The sequence below is a fragment of the Citrus sinensis genome, chromosome 9 (genome assembly GCF_022201045.2).
Source record: "Citrus sinensis cultivar Valencia sweet orange chromosome 9, DVS_A1.0, whole genome shotgun sequence".
Lineage (NCBI taxonomy): Eukaryota > Viridiplantae > Streptophyta > Magnoliopsida > Sapindales > Rutaceae > Citrus > Citrus sinensis.
In genome coordinates, this window is record NC_068564.1 from 1,552,546 (window position 1) to 1,575,420 (window position 22,875).

Genomic DNA, 22,875 nt, shown 5'->3' on the forward strand with positions numbered 1-22,875 from the left:
AAATGTCATTCGGGTTATGAAATTATTTGATTAATGATAGTATAAAAAGTCAACTATTACCAAACACATGACATGTCATTTCTCTAAAATGTTGTATTCAAGAAGTATATAAAATCTCCTTTAATTTTTAAAAAAATTTCTAACTGTATTTCAATAGAACTCTCATTAAACCCACTTAACAATTAACTCAAATTTCTAGTTGGCAACTTAACTCCAACTTTTGCTTATGAGAAACAACTACTAAATCAAGTTTTTTACATTAAGGATCGAAGCTCTCAAGTAAAATAGGCGACATTCTCTTGTATTCTGTAATTTCTTTAAGCACAAGTTAAACTATGTGTTTGGCAGTCGTATGTAAATGAAAGAAAATCAGAATTCTTTGTAATTAAAATTATTCTCAACATTATTATGCTCCTTCATAAATTCAATAGGAGTCACTTTATATGTGTTCTAAGATTAATAAAAGTAGATAAAGATATCAATTTAGGGTTTAAGAAAAATATAACGGTCAACATAAAGATGGACTCAAAGAATAAAAATAATTTAATAATTAAATATTTTTTCCAAATATAGATTTTAGTGAGTAGCTTTGTGTGTTCAAATACAAATTATTATTACGAAGTATTTATACTATGACTTGAATATTTCGAATTTTCTTTTTAGCAAGGAGCAAAAATATAGAAATTGCTCGGTGGATGAAAGAAACCTAACGGTTTTCTGATTGAAGATCGGATGTGGAATGACATTTTCGATTGTGGAATGGTAGTTGTGCTGATGCTTGTAGATCCTTGTCTTCAAGCATCAACATAATCTGATAAATCGATCACAAAGACTGAACTTTCGGAATAAGCCAGTCGGCAACTATTGCTAAAAACCCCTCACGAAAAACTAAGCACGCACCTACTTTCACTCATGCAAGTGATCCAAGGCCATATAGTAGCTCAAGCCCAAACAGGTTAATTTATGTTTGGGCCCGATCGCATTATGGACTTTGGACTAAATTTCTTCTTGGTACTTTTTGAGAAAAATAACAACAATAAAGTAAAGAGTGGGACTACTGACACCCCTATAAATTTCTCGTAACACCTCTTTTCTTAAGTAACCCCATTAAAATATTTTAAAAAATTATAAAATTCTTTTAACACTTCCATTAATAACAAAATACCCTTAAATAAAATTTACTGTGTAAACTCTATTTTTTATTTTTTATTATTAAAACACATTTCGACAATCAGATCTCTTCCATTTAAAAGAAAAAGACAAGGTGCTTTCATTCTCTCTATTATAGCCATCGGTGATAAATTGCTCACCCGAAAATTAGAGAAAAAGACAATATTTTTTTATTTATAAAATGAACAAAAAATATTTGACTTTTGAGTGAGACTTAATTAGAAATTATCCTTTTATATAATTTGAATAGAGGTTAAAATTGTAAAATAATTAAAGGAATTTTAAGAGGTGTTTAGAGAGGTGCCAACAGTCCCACTCTACAGTAAAATACAGAAGTCACAAACTCTCAATAGCAACAATTTTATACAAATTGATAACATAATAAAATAAATCACATGCATCATTCATACGGTGTTCGCGTCAGTTGTACAACAAATTTGTAATTAGCCACATTTAGTTCTCGTAATTGCGCCCTTCACAGAATGGTTTAATTATCACATTATCTCTCCGATCCGAATAAATCAATGCGGAATCATTATAAATTAATTTAATCTTCATGGAATTCTGGTTTATTATTAAAGGCAGCAATTTGAGCTTCGAAAAGAAGCTTGCTAGAGAGAGTTTGCTAGAGAGAGCCGATCGTCTTGTTTTGTTGTTCTATTTGAAAGCTGCTGAGGGAACAAGAAACAGACGGCGAGCTGCTTAAGTAAATTACCGAGTGAAGTCAGCAGCTCGCAATATGAGACTAGACAAGCCAACAATAAGTTCACGTGGTGGATTTGGTGCAGCGCCCGTGATCATTCACTGGTTCTGGATAGCAGACAAATCACAGCATTTTTAGCACCCGACAAAACCCCATTGATGATGAAAGACAGCGATAGCCCTTGGATTCGTCACTCACTCTGTGCATCAATTATCTTAATTATAATATGGATAGGGACCCGTGACACATTGTGAGAAGCTTGTGGGTCACCAATTATAAGCAATGTATCTTTCTCATCCCACCCATTTTTCTTTTTTTTTTTAAAGTACAATGATTAATTTTAGCCCATCAAATTATTGTGTCAAGTCGATGAAGACGAACGAGGAATATACATATATGTATATATATTTTCTAGATTTTTGATAAAAATGCGAACGTCCGTACTTAAAAAAAATTTCATTAATTAATAATCTCAAAAACAGGAAGAGCATACATGATTATTCATCTTTTTACTGTAATTTCCAGCATTTCGATCACTTCTTCTCTTTTGACAGCAGAGAAGGATTTCTGTTTAGAATTATAATGATACACGTACACTCACGTTACTTACAAAACAAAATGGAAACAATTATACATTTTACAAAACGTAGTAGGAAAATTCCCGTTAGGTTGAAGCATATATTGTATTGACAATATACTGGACGAACAAATTTAATTACAAAACTGTCAATCAAACGAGCTTTACTGTGATATTTCAAATTATTGATTTCATCCATGGAATGAAACCCAACAAAGAAATATATGACGCAGAAAATTGACTTCGGTTCTTGAGAATTTACGCCTATTTCTTAGATTTTGAAACCCTCCTGATCAAAACAACGAAACAAAGCAGACGATATAATACAAAGAAGCCAATCAAGAAGTAAATATTTGTCCATCTCTGCCTCTCATGTAGCCCTCTATTTTGCAACACATCACCTCCAGTCACCATGCACGTTGTGTTCTCTTGGTACCATAGTAGACACTTGGACGCAAGGCAGGAATACTCATTGATAAGAAGCGCGTCGAGGGCGTACTTGTACATTGAAAAGAAGTGCATGAATAGCCAATACTTGGGCATGCTGTCCTTTTTGATGAAGTAGCCAGAGAAGAGAAAAAACGCACCAAGAAATATTGTCACGAGTGAAGTTCCCGCAATGTAATTTGGTGCAAGAGAGCTCAGGAAAAGCACAAATGAATTAGCCATCAGGATTATGACCCATATGACCAAAACAAAGTAAGCAAAGGCTTGCCATGAAGCACAAAGCCCCACCAAGAAGTAAACTGAGACTGAGTAAATGATTGCAACGGCAAGCAAGTATGGCAAGAACACAAGGGTATTCGCTATGAGGTAACTCGAAAGGCGATAGACTCCACTTGAAGTCTCTCTCAATAGAATTGGCCTTTCATTGATAAAGATTGGGAGAGTTTCAGTTGTCGAGGAGAGGAGAAAAGTGAGAGTGAAGGCAAAGAGACCAAACCTGTTTTCAATTCCTTGCTTGTCATACCCAACATTGATAAAAATAGTGCCTAAAACAAGACCTACAATGAGAGCTTCCAATGTGTTTGTCAAAAGCAGCTGCCTTGTTCTGTAAATGATCTTCCAAAACCTGTTGTACAAAGTGCAAACTTCTTGGAGCCTTGAGCTTCTATATATTGTCGCCGTATGGTTCACTTCGTTATCGCAAGGAGAAGTTGCAGAACCATCGTCGTCATCACCACTAGGTGGTGTGTTCATAAGAGGCTTAGTATCATCATGAAGCTGGCTTAGTATTTCCATTGTGTATTCAAGGGCATTGAGCTGAGGAGGGACAGAGAAGCCACTGGAGAGCAAAAACGTTTCAAGTGAAGCAAGTGTGCCATGATGAACAACAGACCCTTTTGATAGCAGAAGGATTCTATCAATGGTGGAGAGGATTTTGAAGCTGGGTTGATGGATGGATAAGATCACAGTGCGGTGACGCGAGGCAGAGATGGATTTGAGGGTCTGCATAACGTTGAAAGCAGAGCGACTGTCGAGGCCCGAAGTGGGTTCGTCGAGAAGCAACACGGCAGGGTCGTGAAGGAGACTTAAGCCTATGGAGACACGTCTACGCTCACCGCCTGATAGATTATGAGCGAGCCTTGTGCTGGCCAAGTGTGCTAGCCTGAGCTCAGTGAGAAGGACCGTGATAATTGTGTCTATTTGGGATGTTTTGGGGACCAAAAGGCGAGCTGAGAAGAGAAAAGTTTCGTAGACAGTGAGAGAAGGGATGCATGCATCATGCTGAGGGACATAAGCTGAGAGCTTGCGGAATGATGAAGGCTTGATGGGGGATGAATTGAGGAGGATGGTGCCATTTGTGGGGGATGTTCGGGCCGATAAAATGTCGAGGAGGGTTGATTTGCCTGCCCCGCTTGGGCCAACAATTGCAAGGATTTGGGATGGATAGGCTGTGAGAGACACATTCTTGAGGATGTAAGTCGGTGGCTTTGATGAGCAAGCTTCGAAAATGAAGGATGGTATAATGCTGTTATTAGATTTGATGTATGAGATTGAAGAACCCGTCAACTTGTAGGTTTTAAGCGGTGGCGGCGGAGGCGACGGTGCCGGCAATGGTGGTGGTAATTCTTCTTCCATGAGACAAGAGGAAAGTTGAAGGGATGATGGTTGGAAAGAGTAAGATGAACAGATGTGTTGGGAATATAAAGTCTCCATGAGGCTATTGGCTATTAGAGGACTGTAATGGTCATGGCCAATTCTTAATTCAATATTTTTTAATTACCATATTGGAGCTGATAGAGTTGAGCGTCTAGACATACCAAAACAAACTGACATTCAAAGGGTACAAATGTAAGAGGACCTATCAAACTACATACGAAGTACATTCTCTCGTGTCTTTTGTTAATTGGTTAGAGCCATGGGGCATGTAGTTTTTTTTTTTTTTTTTTAATGAAACATGAGTGTATCATGTAGTTAAGAAGTTGTAAGTTTGCAAGTTTCGTACAACTTGTCTTGTTAGATTCGATCGCATACAAATTTTAACCATTCATTTAGTCCTCTAGTAAAAGACTCCCCCAACATAAATTTAGATATGGATACGACGATACTTAATTAGATAACAATAAGAAATCATTAACCCCAATCCACTATAAAAATAAAAAGTATTGCATTAAGTATCAATACTTGATTTAAGTCCGTATTTTGTGAACAATTTAAACCCCATTCCACGTATATAAACTTACGGAGAAACTCTAAAATATTGTTACAGCAGGACAATTATTTCATAAACGGTGTATATTTTATTATATTTATAAATAAGTAATTTGTTTATTGGTAGTTGTATGGTCAGACTCGACACAGTGGCCAAACTTGTGGACTAGGAACCATGTGAGTAAGAGCAAATAAGCAATAGATGACAAAAGACAGGCCGCAAAGAAATTTTCGCTTTGAAATCGAATCACGAGTTCACAGTTTCACCTCTCTCTCTCATATGACTCTGCAAAATTTGGCGTCTGGCCAGCCTATGCTAGAGGATGAGCCTAAATTTTAAGTAACTTGTTTTAGTCCGTGAATTCTCCATTGTCATTCACAAGTGCTACTTTGCTGGCATCACGCATGAGAGTTAACAATTCAATGATACTTGTGAAGATAAAATGGTTTTTTAATAATAATATGCCAGTTTTATATTCTATTTCTTCCCCTAGCCGGCCAATTTTTAAGGAGTGAAGATAAATGCTTTTATTTGTATACAACTATCAAGAGTTTTCTACGATTATTGAAAGCCCGTAAATCCCATCCGCATAGCTTGAGGCCCATTGTATCTCAGTGGTAACAGACCCAAAAAGTGGTTGTGACTGTATCATTACAATTCACAATCCACCTGCCAAAATCCAAAGTTTATCAGCCCAATCCCCCTTTCAAACTCATCAATCCTTTTGGAATACGTTGCCTTAATATTGTAATTTCAGAAGAGCAGAATGTACATATCACAAGTTGTTAGAGTGCAATTTATGCACTAGGTTTGCATTATTTACTTCCCTTAATATCAATGTTTTGCACTTAATAATAGTGATTTACTTGTGTTTTACTTTTGTAGGTGCAATTCTATTGATTGATGATAAAATTGAGCTATAAGATGATGTTTAAGGATTATTGTTCCCTTGGAGAAATTATGAGCGGCAGAAGAACTTTGTTGATAAGGCGTGGGCGTGTGCTGTCAACTGCGGACCTGCAGTTTTTAGTTTAACGTGTTTTGTATTTTTGGTTATTTTTGTAATTACGAATTTAATATTTCAGATATTAGGATTTTATTTTAAATAGAATTCTAAAAGAGAAGAGAGAGAGAGTATTTAAGGGAGGAATCTATTGTGGAAAGGGGGATTTTTTTGGATTGGAGAAAAAGAAACCCTAGATCTAATTTTTCTCTTCTCTCTATGAGGAACTAAACCCATTTTTCTGGTTGAAGGATAATGAAGCTTTGATTCATCACTACTGTGAGATCTTTCTTATGCTTTAATTGTTTTATTACTTTTTGGGTATTTGTTTATTCTCTGAATTAGTTTCATGATTATGTTTGTTAATTAGGTAATTGGCCACTATTTAATTATCAACTTAATCTATTGTCAATTAAAGGATTCATCGTATGAAGAATTTAATGTTTGTGACAAATAACATAGCAGAGAGTTGTGTTGTGAGAATAAACAATCTAATTTAAATGAATCATCATATGTGTTGATTAGGATTTGGGTCTCTCTGGTTTTTCAGGCTGTCAATTGATTAAATCCTATGATCGTATCTAGGGTTGTCCATTGATTAGGGAAATAACCAACGGTCGTACCTTGGTTATCGACTAGTTAAGGAGAGATTGGCTATTAGAGGGTCTCAATAGCTATAACCGGTCTATTCATAAGTAATAATAATCTATATTTGAATCAATGATCAGTAGTCGAATCAAGCTGAGTTAATTCCTTCAACCAGAGCTTTCTCCAATTTGAATTACAACTTTAATTTGCATTCTTATTATTTTAATTTGATTTTTATTATTGTCAACAAAACCCCCATTTTATGTTTTGCATTTTAAAAGGATTTAAATAATTACCGATCTCTGTGGACACGACCCTGCTCAATCACTATACACAATTTATTTAGAGTAGGAATTTATTTTTGTTGGCTTCGACACCCATCACAAGTCACAACCTAAAAATTTCTTAACTAAAATTAGGAATGATAGAATTCCTTTGTATCATTGATGTACAAGGTGCTCGTCTCATTTAGATTGAGATTCAAATATATGCAGTAAAATTTCACTGTAATTATAATGTTGAAGCCCAAAATAGTTTACTATTATAAGAAAGTTATAACTTAAAAAAGATGTAATTGCAAAATTATATTACTTTGATTTATTTACCCTCAGTGCAAGTGATATAAAAAGAAAAGAATATAATATATTGATAATTAATTAATGAAGCATGTAAAGACAATGATAAAGGAGATAGAAATAGTTTCAAAAAATTAGTACATATATTTATATAATGCTAGGATCATGCAAAGTCATCTTAGAAGTCTAAAGAAAAGAATAAATAATTTTCTCAACTAATTCTAGAAAAAAAAATTTATTCCATCTTGAACTTTTAAGGTAAAAAAGCTTCTTCTTTTTTTGACATAATAACAATAATTATTATTGTGTGGTGACAATTTCCTTATGACACAATCTAAAAATATTATATTTTATTATAATGTGGATATTATTCTTATTTATAATTAATCTAAATTGTGAGTAAAATTTCATATTACCATATAGTAGTATAAACAAGTTTTATTGTATTTGAGTATTAAAAAATTAATTGAATGAATATTGAAATTTTCAAAAAATTAAATAAGTTTTATCGAATATTGAGTATTATACTGATTTTGTCTTGAATAATAAATCTAAACAAAAATATATTCCAATCATGTTCCGATAGAAATCTTGAATTTTTTGAGTGACGAATTTTTTTTTATCATATTCTATCATAAACTACATGTCATACGTATATAACATATCTGTCTTATATAATGTTATTAAAATGACCTGTCATATATATAATTTATTAAACCAACATTTTTTGAAAATTTAGATTTTTGAACATTTGAGATCTCAATCAAAATTTTTAAAATTTTCAAATCCCACCCCAAAATAGTATTCTCGAATTTCATTGCAAACGGACCGAAATCTCGAATTTTTCGAGATAACTAGAAACTACCTAGAAACTACATCCCCTTTTTTTTTTTTATTTAAAAAAAAGGTCGAAAAGCGACCTGCCCACCAACTAAAACGAAAAGGGCAAGGCATCTGAACTGTTCCGGAAAGTTCTCCCGAATAAATAACTTGTAATAAAATTACCAACTAAACTAAAAATAAATAAATTTAATGAGACCATATTCTGTAATTATTGACGACTTTTAACGAAGAAGCAACATGAAACAGGAAGCATATATGCCCATATTAACCCCACCAAAAAAGGAAAAAAAAAAGCATAACTGGGGCCCCCAATGTTTTTTTTTTCTAATAATTTCTGGAAATCGCAAATGGGCCCCATACAGAGATAGACTCTAGAAATCATCGCCGTCGTAACCAAGATCATCTTCGACCTTTTCCGCCGCTTCATCAGCAATGTGGTCTTCCAACGCGTCAACGCCCTCAGCCAATGCCAGTCCACCCAGTATCCCCCCTACAGCACCCACAGCCAATCCCGTCCCCATCCCGCCAAACTTACTCTTCTTTTTCTCCTCAACTTGACCGTAGTACCCTCCAGGTGGAGCAGCCCCGTACGTGCCGTAACTTGGCTGACCGTAAGCCGGCGGTGCGTTGTACGCGCCGTAAGGATAACCGCTCGGCGGCGGAGCCGTTGCGTAGTAAGGATCCTGCGGCGGCCGGCCGTATGGGTAACCGTACGGCGGCGGGGCAGGGTAGTCGCGGGAGCCAGATGGCGGGACTCCATAGGGAGGTGTGTGGTACGCGCCAGGGGGAGCGTATCGGGATTCTCTAACGGCAACCTTAACATCGACTTTCCCGTGGGGCCTACCGGATGGTCGCTTGAGCTTCAACGTGAGCGACGCGCGTTCCCCCAATCCGACGTCGTTGATGACATCCTTCAGCTTGAGCTTAGCCGAGCCGATCAGCTTCTTGGTGTCCTCCTCGTTGCCGGCGTGGACTACGTCGATGATGAGAGTGGTGTCGTCGTCGACGGGACCGGGCAGGGGGATGGCGAGGGTCTCGTCCCAGTAAGGGCACGTGTCGCCCTCATCGTCGACCTTGGTGGAGCATTTCTTGTTTGGGTCGACCCAGAGGACGGCGTACGGCCTGTTGGGGCCGTGGCGCCAGTTGACGTTCTTGAGGTCCTTGGCGGAGGTGATCGTCACTTCCACTTCGTAACGAGAAGCCATCGGGATTTTCTAGAAGATATAGAAAGACGGAATGACTGTGTTGGAGGAATAATGTTAAGAGGCCATGGGGTATTTATATAACGTAATAAATGAAGCTTAGGGACTAAGAATAGTGCCATGTATGGTAATGTTGGTATTGATGGACGGGTGGCGGTTTCTTACTGGGGGAGGTGAGTTTTGAGAGCCAATGGGATGAAGGTTAGGCAGGCGTGCCTTCGGGAGTCAGCTTGAGGGAGGCGAGTTCAAGGGAATGTGCATCTGGCTTTTTCGCACGTAACGTCATTGGGCATTGGCGAGTGGGTCCTGCCACGCGGGACGCACACGGCATTTGCATTTTTTCGGCATTTTTCATGGCAGTGGGTGTGTGGTTTTCACCTTTCACCTTTTAGTTGGATGGGGCTTATCAATATGTAAAGCCCATTGCACTTTTCAAATTTCCTTTTGGGCTCCATTCAAAAAAATTTCATTTTGGGCTAAAATTAGAGAAACAAGGTCGATAATTACGTACAGATTACGGGATGCAAGGCAAATGCCAATGTACATCTTCGTATGCATTGAAAAGACAAAAAAAAATGGTCCTGGCCCATTGCTAACTAATTCACAAAGGCATGCTTGTCATTTCTGAAAGCAACGGGGCATTGCAATTCTTGAGGGAATATTTGCAACGTTCATCAGAAAATGATCTTTCCCTCGGCTTAATTGAAAAAACAAAAGATTCAGTTTCCTTGGAGAAGAGTATGAAAGAAATATGAACAAAGATATCGTAGAATTTTTTTAGATTATTATGAGTAGTAAGAGTGACGTTTCAGTTTCCTTGGAGAAGAGTAACTAAAAAAAAAAAAAAAAAAACATATGAACAAAAATATTGTAGAATTTCATTAGATTATTATGAGCAGTGAGAGTGAGGTGACGTGATGGGCTCACGGCTATGAACCGACTACAGAATATTATAAACTCTTATTAAAGGCCCAATTTTGCATTATTTGAGGCCCACTTCTCGTTTGGCTTGCAGGCTCATCGAATTGACAACTCGTGTTATGGCCATCATTCATGATCCATTACTTGCGGCTTCCCCATCGGCTTTTGAAATTAAGGGTCGTTTGGTATATTTTTTTTTTTTTCAATTGATGTTTTTTAAACTCTTTTTAGAAAAGGAAAATAATGTTTTTGATGTGATATCTTTAAAAATAAAAATATGTTTGGTAGCTTATTTTTAATACAGCATATGACAATGAAAACAACGAAAACATGTTTAGTTGTTTGTCTTTCGAGACAGTGAAAGAGTGGAAAAATTATTTTATTAATTAAGATTTTTTTAATAATGACATTTTACTTTGTGAGTTTATGCTATAATTATCAAAATTTGTGATCCATCATATGTGTATTGGTATTGTTCATGTTGATGTATATATTTATGTATGTATGTATGTATGTATATTTTTAAAAGACATAAAATTAATATATTATTACTTATAAATATATAGATACATACATCGATATTTATACGAAAGAGTGTAAGATAGAAGAGTTATATTATCTCATGATAATTCTTAAACGTAACTTACCATAAAAAAATTAAAATCATTAATTTATTTTAAAACACAAAATAAAAGTTATGCTAAGTTACATAAAATCAAGTAATTTACATTATTCAAGTTAAAATAATTTTTATCTAGTATGTATCTATTTATTTTAGAGAATCCAAAATTAATTAATTTAGTGGCATACATTTTATATTAATTTCGTCATCGTATGGAGGTAGTTTTCTTTTGCATAATAAATGCAATTTTGATTATCTAGAATGATAACTAATATAAAAGAATCAAAGAAAAAAAAGGGTGTTCGAAAAAACTGTAGTCCTATGAGAAGCCTTCGGTTTATCACTTACATTAATATATTATTAGAAATATAAAACTTAAATAAAATATTATAAAGCATCATTCATTTGGCAAGTAACTTGATAGCATGTGTTGGACTAGTAGAATAATTCCATCCCTTGTAGTGGGACTTGCGTAAAATGAATATTGAAGAATAGCATAAAGTCTTTTCTTCTTTTCTTCACAATTTCTCATCTCATTCTCATCGAAAATCGTCGTAACAATGCAGAAATAAGGGCTGCCAAACATATTTTCTTAATTTTTATTTTTTTTTTAAACGAAAAACACTGAACAAAAAACGTTATCAAACAGGTCTTAATCTTCCGAAGGAGTGACAAGACCCGACTAAACGCCCGGAAAGGCGGGAAAAAATATGAGTCTAAAAAATTGTCTTGTTTAAGTTGAAACCCAATATTTCATGGTACACATATTACATTGGTTTAATGATTTTATAGTTCAAAAAAGTTCCAAAAGACAAATTAAGTTATTTTTCTTTTATTCTAAAAATAAACACCGCTATTTAGAGTTATTACGCCTTGATTAAGTTATTTTTCTTCAATATTCTACGTATTTGTAGAATATCCTATAAACTTTTCTCTTGCAAGTACCATGTCAAGAGAAGAGATTTCATGAGAATATTTATTTAATCTCTAAACGATGAAGGATTAGCCTCCTTTGGATACATCCATACCCTTTTATATACAGTTGTTCAGCTAGTCGAAATTGCCTCTTACGCTTCAGATAAAAGTAAACACAAATTAAATAAACACTATAATAATAACAATAATAAAACACATATACAAATCCTTACCCTACATATCAACTCCTTCACTGAAATTATTTTTGTATTTCTTATATATATCACATTTAAATTTGTACTCACAGTATCAATCAATGTGCTTTTACGTAAAGCGCACGGTGCACATAACACAGAATCATTATTGCATGCATTTGCTCCCGAAAATTAATGTGATGATTAAATTCAGAACACAACACCCACATCTAGATTCTTACACCATAGCCTTGGGGTTTCACAAATTCCCAGAACAATATATTTATAGCAAAATTCAAAACAATAATCAAATAAAAAGACGGATCCAATGAACACAATAAACAATCTTCAATATCGGATCATAATGTTTCCTAACCAAACACATCCCCTTACCCCAACAAGAAAGCGAAAATTGGGAAAACGAGCCCACATGATTCTTTAACCGTCTGTTCCCCAACCCAGTTGCTGCACTAAGACAAAAATTAGGGACACAAGATCTACTGAGGAAGCACAACAAATCTAAAGTTCATCGAACAAAAATATGGTGTCTGGCCTTTGTTTCTGTGTTGTCTGTTGTTGATTTCTTGTATTATATTTGTTGAAGTTACATTTATTTGACACTTGTAATTCTTTCCATTTTCATCCGCAGTTTGTTCTTGCTGATACAATGAACCACTTTGTTCTTTCTTAATGGAACGAAATAATCTTTCATCCTCACGAGCAACATTTTGTACGAATGGAAAAGCATTTAGAACATGACACATGAGTTTGACGTTAGAAATATTTTTTAGATGGAAAATTTCGTCTAATGTTCTGCTAATGCATTGCCGTGTTTATGACTTTATACTTTTGCTTAATTTTTATTTTAGTTGTTACGATTTATAGATATATACCAATCTAGAATCCGTTGAAAATTTTATTAAATATATACACTCCGAGTATAATTTTGAAATATACGTTAAATTGAAGGTGAGATTTTTTATCCGAACATGTAGGGAGATGTATCTATTTTTGGGAGAGACTACAAAAATAGATCATGTTTATAGCAATTGCTAAGCTACTGCGGATGTAACTTTATGAAAACAATATTGATAGAGCCACAACTATATTGTACAAATAAGTGTGTACAAACTGACGTGACACGAGAAGATTGGTTATATAAAATCATCATGATTTTACAATAGAGTAATGATATAGCCATAAATTCTTGTACAAACTGATGTGGCATGATAAGGTTGGTTGAATTAAATATCACTTGGCCCACATAATTTATTTTTATTATTTTATATTTTCATTCAACCAATGAATTAATGTCACGTCATTTTGTACAAAATAAATTTGTACAAGAATTTGTGGCTGTATCATTACTCTTTACAATAATTAAAAAAGTAATTGTTATCACTTTTCGGCCCTGTTTGGGATTACTTTTGGGAGAGTTAAAAGTGATTTTAAAAATCTAAAAGTTAATTTTAGTGTTTGGTAAAAAAAAATCAAAATCACTTTTGCCAGAATCAGCTCCTCCTACAGCTGATTTTGAAAAGTAGAGAATGAGTAACTTTTAGATTCTGATTTTGAGAATCAATTTTATCATTTAATATAAGTCCATAAATATCCTTACAATTATTACTTAAACCCGAAATTATCCTTATTTAAATTAGAAATAAAATTAATATTTTAATAATTTTTTATTATAATTAACACACACCTTTCGTTTACCCTATTTCTTCATATTTTGTGTTCTATCAAAACTTCTCTAATGCAACAAAGTAAGATCCAGTACGTGTTCCATCACCATATTCAATAACAGTAAGTGATTCATCACCCTTTTCATGCATATTCAATGTAATTTTTATTATAATACATGTACATTTTTATATGTATAAGTAAATTTCATCCTACATTATGTACATTTTAGTCATTTATTTTCTTACAGCAGTTTAACAATAAGATTTACCAAACACCCATAATTGCTTTCAAAATTCACAATACTTTTGAAAATAAAATTTACCAAACACTTAACTGATTATCTTCACACCTGATTATTCCTACAGGACAACTAACAACAATTATTTTAAAAGCTGCAGCATTACCAAACTGGCCCTTCGTCCAATCTCTTCATGCTGCATAGTTTATATATACTAATTCGTACAAAATAGCTTGTGGCCTTATCATTATTGTTATGAAAATAATGCAAAAAAATAATAATAAGTTATGGGGCTGGCATGTGTTTTATTGAGGACTGTAACTTACATAAGCAGTAACTTTGCAAGACCCCATATTTATATCATTTACAAGGAACTCCAAAATTATGCCGTCTGCTCACTAGATCATCTGTCCCCTAGATTTGCTTTTTCTTTTTTCCCCCCCTGAAAGTTCTCTGTATTTATTAATTTATTTGCAATTTTACTGTTCGAAATAGAGGGTAGTCTTGCTCCGGGGCAATAAGGGGGACCAGGGCGTACAGTGGAGGCTTCACTGAGTGAGGTGGGATTTGGCATTTGCTGCCAATGAATAAATACGATGTTGCCTTGGAAATTTTGCTTTGCTTGCTGAGTCTTCAAACTCATTAATGACTCCCAGCAGTCGTTTTCTCTTTTGAAAATTTGAAACTTCAGATTTTTCAATCTCAAATTTATTAGTTTTCTTTCCTTCTTTTATTGTCCTGTCCCCGACACCCCCTTATCTCTCTAACACTGCATATAACTAATCACTATCAGTCTTTGTTGTAATAAGATAAATTTTATATCTCTAGAAACATCTTCAAGTCACACGTTTCTTAATCTGATGCGAGCGAGATTAATTTCAAACCAAAATTCTGTTCTGGGTATTTTAGATATGAATTTAATTGCATGCTGATTGCTGATTTATGATACATTATTGTATATCAACCAGCAGTCGCAATTGTATATTTTTGTGAACAAAAAGAAAAAAAAAATAGATCAGGCTATAATTCAAATCAATAAAACTTAATTACAGAAGCCTCAGGTTTTATTATTTGGGCTAATTAAAAGTATAATAATAACTGAGAGCGTTCATGTGGTAAGGGAACTTTATAGCAACTTCCAGGGTGTAACGGGGAGGCAAATTGAATATTGAAAGTGGACGATAATAGGATTGGTGGGCAGAGGGAGACTCAAAGACCAGAGAGAGCATCTGCTTCTGTTTATCTATGACTGTGAAAGTGCTTTTTTAATTCTTTTTTTCTCTCACTTTTGAAATCAAATTAAGACTTTAAACAAAAACTAACACAATGCTTTCTTACCATTCAAAAGTGCTTTTTCAAAAGCAGAATGTTTGCCAGAAGAATAGTGTTTTACTCTGAGATCATCATATGCTTGGTCATTTACTTGCAGTCTTGAAGACTTGAACAAAAAGAAAAAGGTTTAATTAAAGAAGCTTTGGCACAACTTTCACAGCTCTTTCTTAAAAATAAAACCTGCTGGACTTTAGTAAGAAGCTCTCTTACTAGTTAGTTAAATGTTATTACAAGTAATAACAAACCGATCCTTGTATTTTTCATTTTTTGTCAGTTCTTTTTTCCTGCTCATTTTGTATCTAAATAGGTCCCGTCCCAGTTCCCAGTTCCCAGTTCCCTCTCTTGAAATGAACAAATTAGCTTATAATATTGAAATCTTGACAAATGCATTGCAAGAGTATGTAGACTGTCACCTAACTTAAAAGGGTTTTGCAACAACTTCAGAATGAGTCAGGGAGCTATATAATGCGAATGAAAATAATTGTGTTCTGAAAAGAGAAATCATTAAAAGTTAGGGGCTTTTTGATGTTATTAACCAATGTGTTTATTATCCACTTGAAAAATGTGATTGGATCACTGATCTCTTGAGTCTTTTTTTTTTTTTACTTTTTTCCCCCCTCCTCAAGAAAGACTATTTAGTCTTCGCCTGGCGAAAAAGAGGTTTGGGGAACAACCACTCTACTTGGACAGAAAGGAAAATTAGTTGGCTTTGGTTTTGAAGCCAAGGTAGCAAGTTTCTTTGATGAAATGATGTGATCAATAGGCAAAATGTTTTTTTTTTTTTTTCTTTCCTGAGAAAAAGCCAATTTTAGCCCTCTCAGTCACAGACCAAGACCGAACCCAAAACCCTTCGAGAAAGTGAATGGAAAGAGAAAATAGATTGCAATCCTGTGAAGTCATTTCATTTCAGTTTCAGAATCTGAAATGATATCACACATCTGATATGATGATCCGAACGGCTAGCTCGTACCCTTTCAAAGGTGACATCATTATGAATTGCGGAACTCAATTTAGAATAGTTAAAAGAAGAACCAAAGATCCCGTATCAGAATTCCTTTCAAATTTTTCATAATGACCCATCATCAATATACACAAGACAATAACAAGTAACAACAACAGCAGCGACAAACAAGTGATTCTATTTCACTCAATATATAGCCATCATCATAACCAACCAAACGTGACCAGTAACAACAACACAACAACCCTACGCTAGCTTTTCTCTGTTTTCTTTTACAACAACAAATTACGAAGCTGTCCTGTGCAACAATGTTCCTTTTCCTGTCTATAGATTTCAATTTCATTGACAAACAGTTTCTTCTATTTTTATTTTCCCGCTTAAATTCTTTCTTCATTGGATTTTCTAGCTGATATGAACTCTGAAGATGATGAATCGCTGCTGAATCTTGAAAACAGAGATGAATCTGGAAACAAGTGAAAGACAAATGTCAACCTTGTTGAGCTAAACTACGATAACAAATATATTCAAAATTTCGAGGCTAATCTATATGCAGAAACATGTATATATACCTCTAGAAAACAAACTGCTGAAAGTCTCTTGCGAAGAACAACTTGTAGATCTTGATAATGAAGAAGAATCTGATACAAAAAATACAGAAAATTGAATCAAGACAATTCAAGTTAACAACCCAATTAACAAAAAAATAAATTAACTTGGTTAAACATGCAACGATTTAATAAAAGAAAAGGATTTGCTACCTCTAGAGTTGAAAGAGTTTTTGCAATGAAGAATGGCGCTTTGAATCCCATCATGCTGAAGAAGCAACGAATCATCTCTTCTAGCCGGCGACATAACTGCAGCAGCCGAAACCGATTTGCTCTTGCTCAGATGCTTAAACCCCGCCGGAATATTCCCTTTCTTCTCTTTCTTCGCCGGAGATGCTGTCGGAGAAGAGGAAGAAGCCTCCGTTAGCTCCTCAGGAAACCCCGTCTTGCCATTCTTCTTGGAAACTCTGACATACAATGGCTTGATCAGCTTCAAGTATTTCTGTATCACATCCTTTGAAAATCTCTTTGATGATGATGATGATGAGGAGGAGGAGGATGAGTCAGTATGGATGCTTTCTTTGTGTTTTGTTTTTCTCAGACTTGAAGCTCTAGTGAACATTGAAAGATTTGAAGCATCTTCAACTCTGAACTTGATTGTGAAGAGCTTGTTCTGTTTTCTTGTTGACTCTGTTTTCTCCATTACCCCCGTTTTCTCTGTTTTGAGTGTTGCCATAGATTTGGGTTTCTTGAATATAGCCACCCGAAGCTTTGGAGCAGATTTAAGCAGGGAGATTGGAGACTGGGCTTTTAAACTTGAGCTTGAGCTGGGCTCGATTGGCAAGATCTTTCTTTTGGACAAGACATCGGTGGGAGACAAAGAGGAAAGCGTCGCGGTCACTGTCTGTTGTTGGCTCTCTTTGCTGTTGGTGTTCTTTTTGTTGTCGCAATCAGAAACAGTGAGCTCCAACTCAAAGAATGAGTCATCCCCTTCATCCAACTCGCTCTCCGAACAAACCACAAGACTGGGAGCAGCTTCAACTTCCATGGCGGTGGCGGCGGCGGTGGTGGTGTCATTATCTTCATTAAGGGCTTGATTTTCTTTCATGGTGGGTCTCCAAAACTTGAGAAAGCTGAGAGTTTCCATTGCGTCTGTTGAAGCTCGAAAGAGAGAAAAAGAGAGACTAAATAGAAATGGCTTCGGTTTCTTTTCCGTAATATTTTGGTGGGCTTTTATATTTGGTTTGAGAGAAAGAGAAAGAAAAAGAGTGAGGTTTTTGAGAAATTTAAAGGGACAAAACAGAAAGAAAGTACTTTTGCACTGCGTTTTATGGTTGCGTATTGCAGAACTGAAAATGGTGTTTCCAGGGGCTGCCGAGAGCCTGATGATGAAATATAAGCAGCTTTCTTTTTCTTCGGGAGCAAATATCATTGGTATCCCTCCAACTTTTTATAATAGCAATTTGAACTCCACTGGAATTTAGTGTTATACAAATAATCCCTCAAACTTTTTGCACTGCGTTTTTTTGGCACTAACAATGAGGACTAAAAGTTCATATTTTCAAATTAATGGAACTGGAACTGTTATTATGGAAGAGTAGGGGGCGTTGTTGTTTAGATGCTAAAAAGTAAAAAAGTAATACGCCTGATTAAATTTGTACCCAGAGTTTGTTTTGTACGTTTGGTTTAGTCGTTGTAGTTTAGTTGGTCACAGACTGAACACGTGAATATCAATGCATTACACATTTTTTACTTTTTTTTCTTTTTATTTTTTTGATTTGTGAGAGAGAGAGAGAGAGTCAGATCAGAATTCAAAGAAGAAATAGGAGGAGAGGAGTGTGGCGTATAGTCTATAAAGCTGAGTCTCTTACTTAGACTACGTATCCACACCCACCTTACGGAAGCCAGAGGGGGGCAGAGCTCTTCCTTCAGTCTTGTCTCAATTGTGTATTATTAGACCCACGCGCACTTGTTTCTATTTCTTTCAACACATTTACGACCTTCATTATTATTTTTTCTCATCCTCCCAATTAAAAAAAATAAGAAACGCTCCCGAGGATGACATTGTTCGCATTATATTGAGTGATAATATCAGCGAATGACATTATTTCTGTTATATTGAGTGATATTGTCAATTACTCAATCACTTTGGTATGGCGGTAGATCGAGTTTGGTGAGTATTGTTATTCTTGAGATCAACTTAAAAAATAAAAAGATGAATACACGTAAGATACTAAAAATTTAAGTTATCTATAATTATATGAGGTGGGAACGACTAAAGATTGTCATCTATGAGTCTGATTTAAAAATAATCTCGTCCTGATTGATTTTAAGGATAAAATAAACTGTTCCTATCTTCGAACTAGTCATTGTCTTATTAATTGATCTTTTGTTAACAATTTACTGAATTTGCTTAATAAATTAATGGAACACGTCGCGAAATGGAAGACAAAGTGAAGTACTTCTAAGTTCTAAATATTTTTAAGAGTTAAACATAAGGATTAATGAGAACATAATGTGAGACACGTTATGGAATATGAAAATGCGAATATGAAAATGCCAAAATTTTCATTTAACAAAGTTATCGTCAATTATATTGTTATATTATTTTATCTTTGAGTTCCCATAGTCATTGCACTAATCATTTATAGACAAAAACCGATTTTGACTTTTGTAGTGCAACAATCAACAATGTAACAAGTTAAGCAAACTCATTAGGTCCTCTTTACTGTCTGCCAAAGATGTCCAAACCAAAATTAGAATTTAGAAAGGAAAAAAAAAAAAACAGAATTGAGAATCAATTTATTTTTTGGGAGCGCGTGGGTGACGAGTTTTGGAATCTAAAATGGTATCAAGTCATGAAGTATTTTTGGTGTAAATGCAAAAGCCATGAGAGGAGAGTGATGAGAAACTTCCAAAAAGAGGTGAAAAAAAGAAAAACAAAAGAGAAAAAGGCCAAAAAGAAAAAGACTCAAAAAAAAAAACAAAAAGAGAGAGAGAGAGAGAGAGGAGACGCAAGGTAAGGTAAGGTCATGTTAATAATAATAATAGAAACAGAGGGCACTTTTACTTTATGGGCACAGTCTTAAAAAGATCTGCTTAGCTCAGAATAAATTGGTTCTCTAACAAAGGCAAGAAATTGGGGCAATTGGCTTCACGCATGACCCTATGAGCTATGAACCCTACTTTTTAAGGGCTTTAACTTCTTTAAATTCTAGTAAAGAAGGACCGAGTCTCCCATGCTGTTAAAAGGTTTGACTTGTAGCTGTGACTTGTGGAGTGATTTTTTATTTTTATTTTAAATTTTTATTTTTTTTTTGTTTGTTGCCCCCTTTTGTTTCTTTTTCAAAATGGTCCAATTTTTGGATAAGGGAAAGAAAGATAAATAGAAAGATTCTAGCCCCGTTGCATCAAAGGGCTAAGGTAGAAAAAAGATTTTAAAAAAGGAGATTCTTGTGGCTATATTTGAGTTTTAATAAGAAAGAGGAAAATTGGATAGTGATGAGTGATGTTGATAATAATTCTGGTTGTTGGTGGTTTTAGTTTTAAGAGAGATTTAAATAAAGTGGGCATACAAATTATTTTTTGCGCCCACCCACGTATATATACATTTATGTTAAAAGGGACCAATGATTGTGCAATTAAAATGTGTGATTTCTATTGAATGTATCTCGTCAAAATTTCAAACGCAAGATTTTATTATTTTAGTCACTTGTTTTGATTTGGAGAAAACTACCAAGACCCCTTATTTTTTTCCAAAATTTGTACTATCCACCCCTCTGTTTCAAAACATACCAAAAACACCTGTGTCAAGGGGGATTTTGGTAAGTGTAGAGTGAGAAGACAAATTTTGAAGGAATACATATAAAGGGGCTTGCTAGTTTTTCCTTTTGGTTTATCTATTGAATCTTGATATGTGTATGATTCTAAATTTCATCAAGGCTTGTGCAAGCCATGTAAATATGTAATGATGATTTCACTTTGATTTCAACGAAATCTAATTGGTCTCTTTCTTTTTTGTTTGCTTTTTCAAGAATTATTGTGAGAATAATCCAAATGTCATGCAATTTTCTCTCTAGTTTTTCATGTTTATGGTGTGCACGTCGTTAATCTTTATGTATTATGCGCTCGTTCCTTCGCTTTTGTATGAATTTTTAGATTAATTAATAGAATTGAACCTAAAGAAAAAAAGAAAAAAGAAAACCAAGAAACTTGAACTGACCCATCCAATAATATATAACGATATTCACAATGATGATGTATATTACCGACATTTATTTTTGCACCTATTGAAACTTTTTTATTTAGACCGGCAACTTTGCAACATCTTATCTTATTCTTATCCCTCGACTTTGGAATTAGATACCAATTTAATTAAAGAACAATTTTCTACTTTTCATTTTTTTAAATCATGGAAGAATGATAATTTTGTTCTTATTTTTATTTATTGCTGTATTTTTTCCCCTAAAATCTTCACCCTTACATTTATTTCATGCCACGTTAATGTATATGAATGGGTTATATAAATAATATGTGTATATAAATAATAAATTTCATGCAATATTTTTTTCCCCTAAAAAATGAATAAAACTCGTTGATCAACTTAAATTGATACAATTTGAATTTAAAAAGATACCAATATGACTTTGAATTTATATACACATATATTTACACGAATGACACAAGTCTTATACTTAATAATTTTTCAATCAGAAATTCTTGGTCATTTTAAAATAAAGGATAACCTAAAGAATGAAGAACCACAAACTTCGTATTATATTATAGTGTATTGAAATCTATATACACTTTTTTTTAAAAAAATCTATATACTTTATCCTAACTTTAACACTTTTTAATATTGCTTGGGACCGTGGCATTCATTATTTAATTGCAGAGGTGGATAGCCAATGTGTTTCCCAACTTATTTCCTCTACTAACTTGATGCCTAATGCACATTTTCCTCTCATAACTGTCATAAAGGAACTGATGAATAGACAATAACTCATTATCATAAAGCATATATATCGGGAAGCTAATTTTACTGCAGATTTCATGGCGAAACTTGCTGGTTCCTTACCCCTTGAACTTCATGTCTTTGAAAATCTCCCGGATATCTTGGTTATTGGTTATGTAATGATATATATGGGACCTCTATTCTCCGTTCTGTTTTAGCCTAGTTTTACTAGGCTCCAACGTATATAAAAAAAAATAAAATTCCATGATTGAAAACTCAATCATCTTATACTTATAGTCTCCATCAAGCTCAGTTTTCCAATCAAAATAGTCTGCTATATAGACCATTTACATTTCTCTTCGAATAGTGAATTGTCACAAACACGTTAGGTGACTTTTGGCGTCTTTATAGAAATTCATAAATTGTTGGCTGGTCAAATTATTCATCAAAATAATTTTTGTGAATGTGGGGCTTCTATGTTTGTACGAATTGATACACTCACTGGTTAATTAATTATTAAACAAATTTTATCGTGTTAGCAACTATTTGCTAATCAATGCGAACTTGCTATTTCGTGAAAGAGATGTCAATCAATGTTGCATTGTGGCTACTTTAATTTGTTAAAGAAACTTAACTTCATCTTTTGCTTTTTGTTCCGCACGTTTGTAAAAATCCTATGAAGAATTCAAAGTTTTAAGTGACTAACTTTATTGAAAGGTAAAATTATCCCCATAATTGAACATAATTGAATATAGTAACGTCGACTATTTTATTTTAAATCTTCGTCTTCTTCTTCTTCCCATCTCTCTTATTATTATTATTATTATTTTTTTAATTATATCACAAATTTACTAATATCTATAAGGACTACTTGAGAGCAATTCTATAACACCACCAGGCACCAAGAACAATCCACAGCTTACTTTTTGAATGGGCGGTGGCCTGTAAGCCTTGCCATTGAACATTTGAATAACAAGTGGGACATGCATGCATCATTAATGCCATAGGTGATACGTTGGCTGTAGTTTATTTACAGAATTGGGTGTAATCAGAATACTGGAGTTGTACTTTTGGCAGAACCATTGCGTCCCATATTTCTCAACACACCTATATTTATGCTGTAAAGGAGTTGTAGCGGGCCGGGTGCAATCAGAAAATTAGTGAGGTGCTTTTGGTACCACGCCTGCATA

The 22,875-nt window shown here is 34.4% G+C and overlaps 3 protein-coding genes across 3 annotated transcripts; all 3 read right to left on the reverse strand.

Moving 5' to 3' along the window:
* Positions 1 to 2,314: 2,314 nt before the first annotated feature.
* Positions 2,315 to 4,964, reverse strand: LOC102619653 (ABC transporter G family member 8). Its single transcript, XM_006490538.4, has one exon. It carries the CDS (start codon positions 4,608 to 4,610, stop codon positions 2,715 to 2,717), a length of 1,896 nt encoding a protein of 631 aa, XP_006490601.2. The 5' UTR covers positions 4,611 to 4,964; the 3' UTR covers positions 2,315 to 2,714.
* A 3,332-nt stretch (positions 4,965 to 8,296) lies between these two features.
* LOC102619945 (protein SRC2 homolog) lies at positions 8,297 to 9,379 on the reverse strand. Its single transcript, XM_015534096.3, has one exon. It carries the CDS (start codon positions 9,318 to 9,320, stop codon positions 8,487 to 8,489), a length of 834 nt encoding a protein of 277 aa, XP_015389582.2. The 5' UTR covers positions 9,321 to 9,379; the 3' UTR covers positions 8,297 to 8,486.
* Positions 9,380 to 16,268: 6,889 nt separating this feature from the next.
* On the reverse strand, positions 16,269 to 18,103 carry LOC102620226 (membrane-associated kinase regulator 5). The gene is made up of 3 exons (XM_006490539.4): positions 16,945 to 18,103; positions 16,756 to 16,824; positions 16,269 to 16,649 (listed from the first exon to the last, which is right to left on the reverse strand). Exons 1-3 carry the CDS (start codon positions 17,876 to 17,878, stop codon positions 16,564 to 16,566), a joined length of 1,089 nt encoding a protein of 362 aa, XP_006490602.2. The 5' UTR covers positions 17,879 to 18,103; the 3' UTR covers positions 16,269 to 16,563.
* Between the last annotated feature and the right edge of the window lie 4,772 nt (positions 18,104 to 22,875).

What these genes read in the sequence shown, in the direction of transcription:
- LOC102619653 (XM_006490538.4), bottom strand. Translation starts at nt 4,610, where the DNA reads ATGGAGACTTTATATTCCCAACACATCTGTTCATCTTACTCTTTCCAA.
- LOC102619945 (XM_015534096.3), bottom strand. Translation starts at nt 9,320, where the DNA reads ATGGCTTCTCGTTACGAAGTGGAAGTGACGATCACCTCCGCCAAGGAC.
- LOC102620226 (XM_006490539.4), bottom strand. Translation starts at nt 17,878, where the DNA reads ATGGAAACTCTCAGCTTTCTCAAGTTTTGGAGACCCACCATGAAAGAA. An exon ending in AAACTCTTTCAACTCTAGAG is followed by an intron (nt 16,825 to 16,944) that starts GTAGCAAATCCT and finishes TTTTTGTATCAG; the next exon opens with ATTCTTCTTCATTATCAAGA. An exon ending in CAGCAGTTTGTTTTCTAGAG is followed by an intron (nt 16,650 to 16,755) that starts GTATATATACAT and finishes ACTTGTTTCCAG; the next exon opens with ATTCATCTCTGTTTTCAAGA.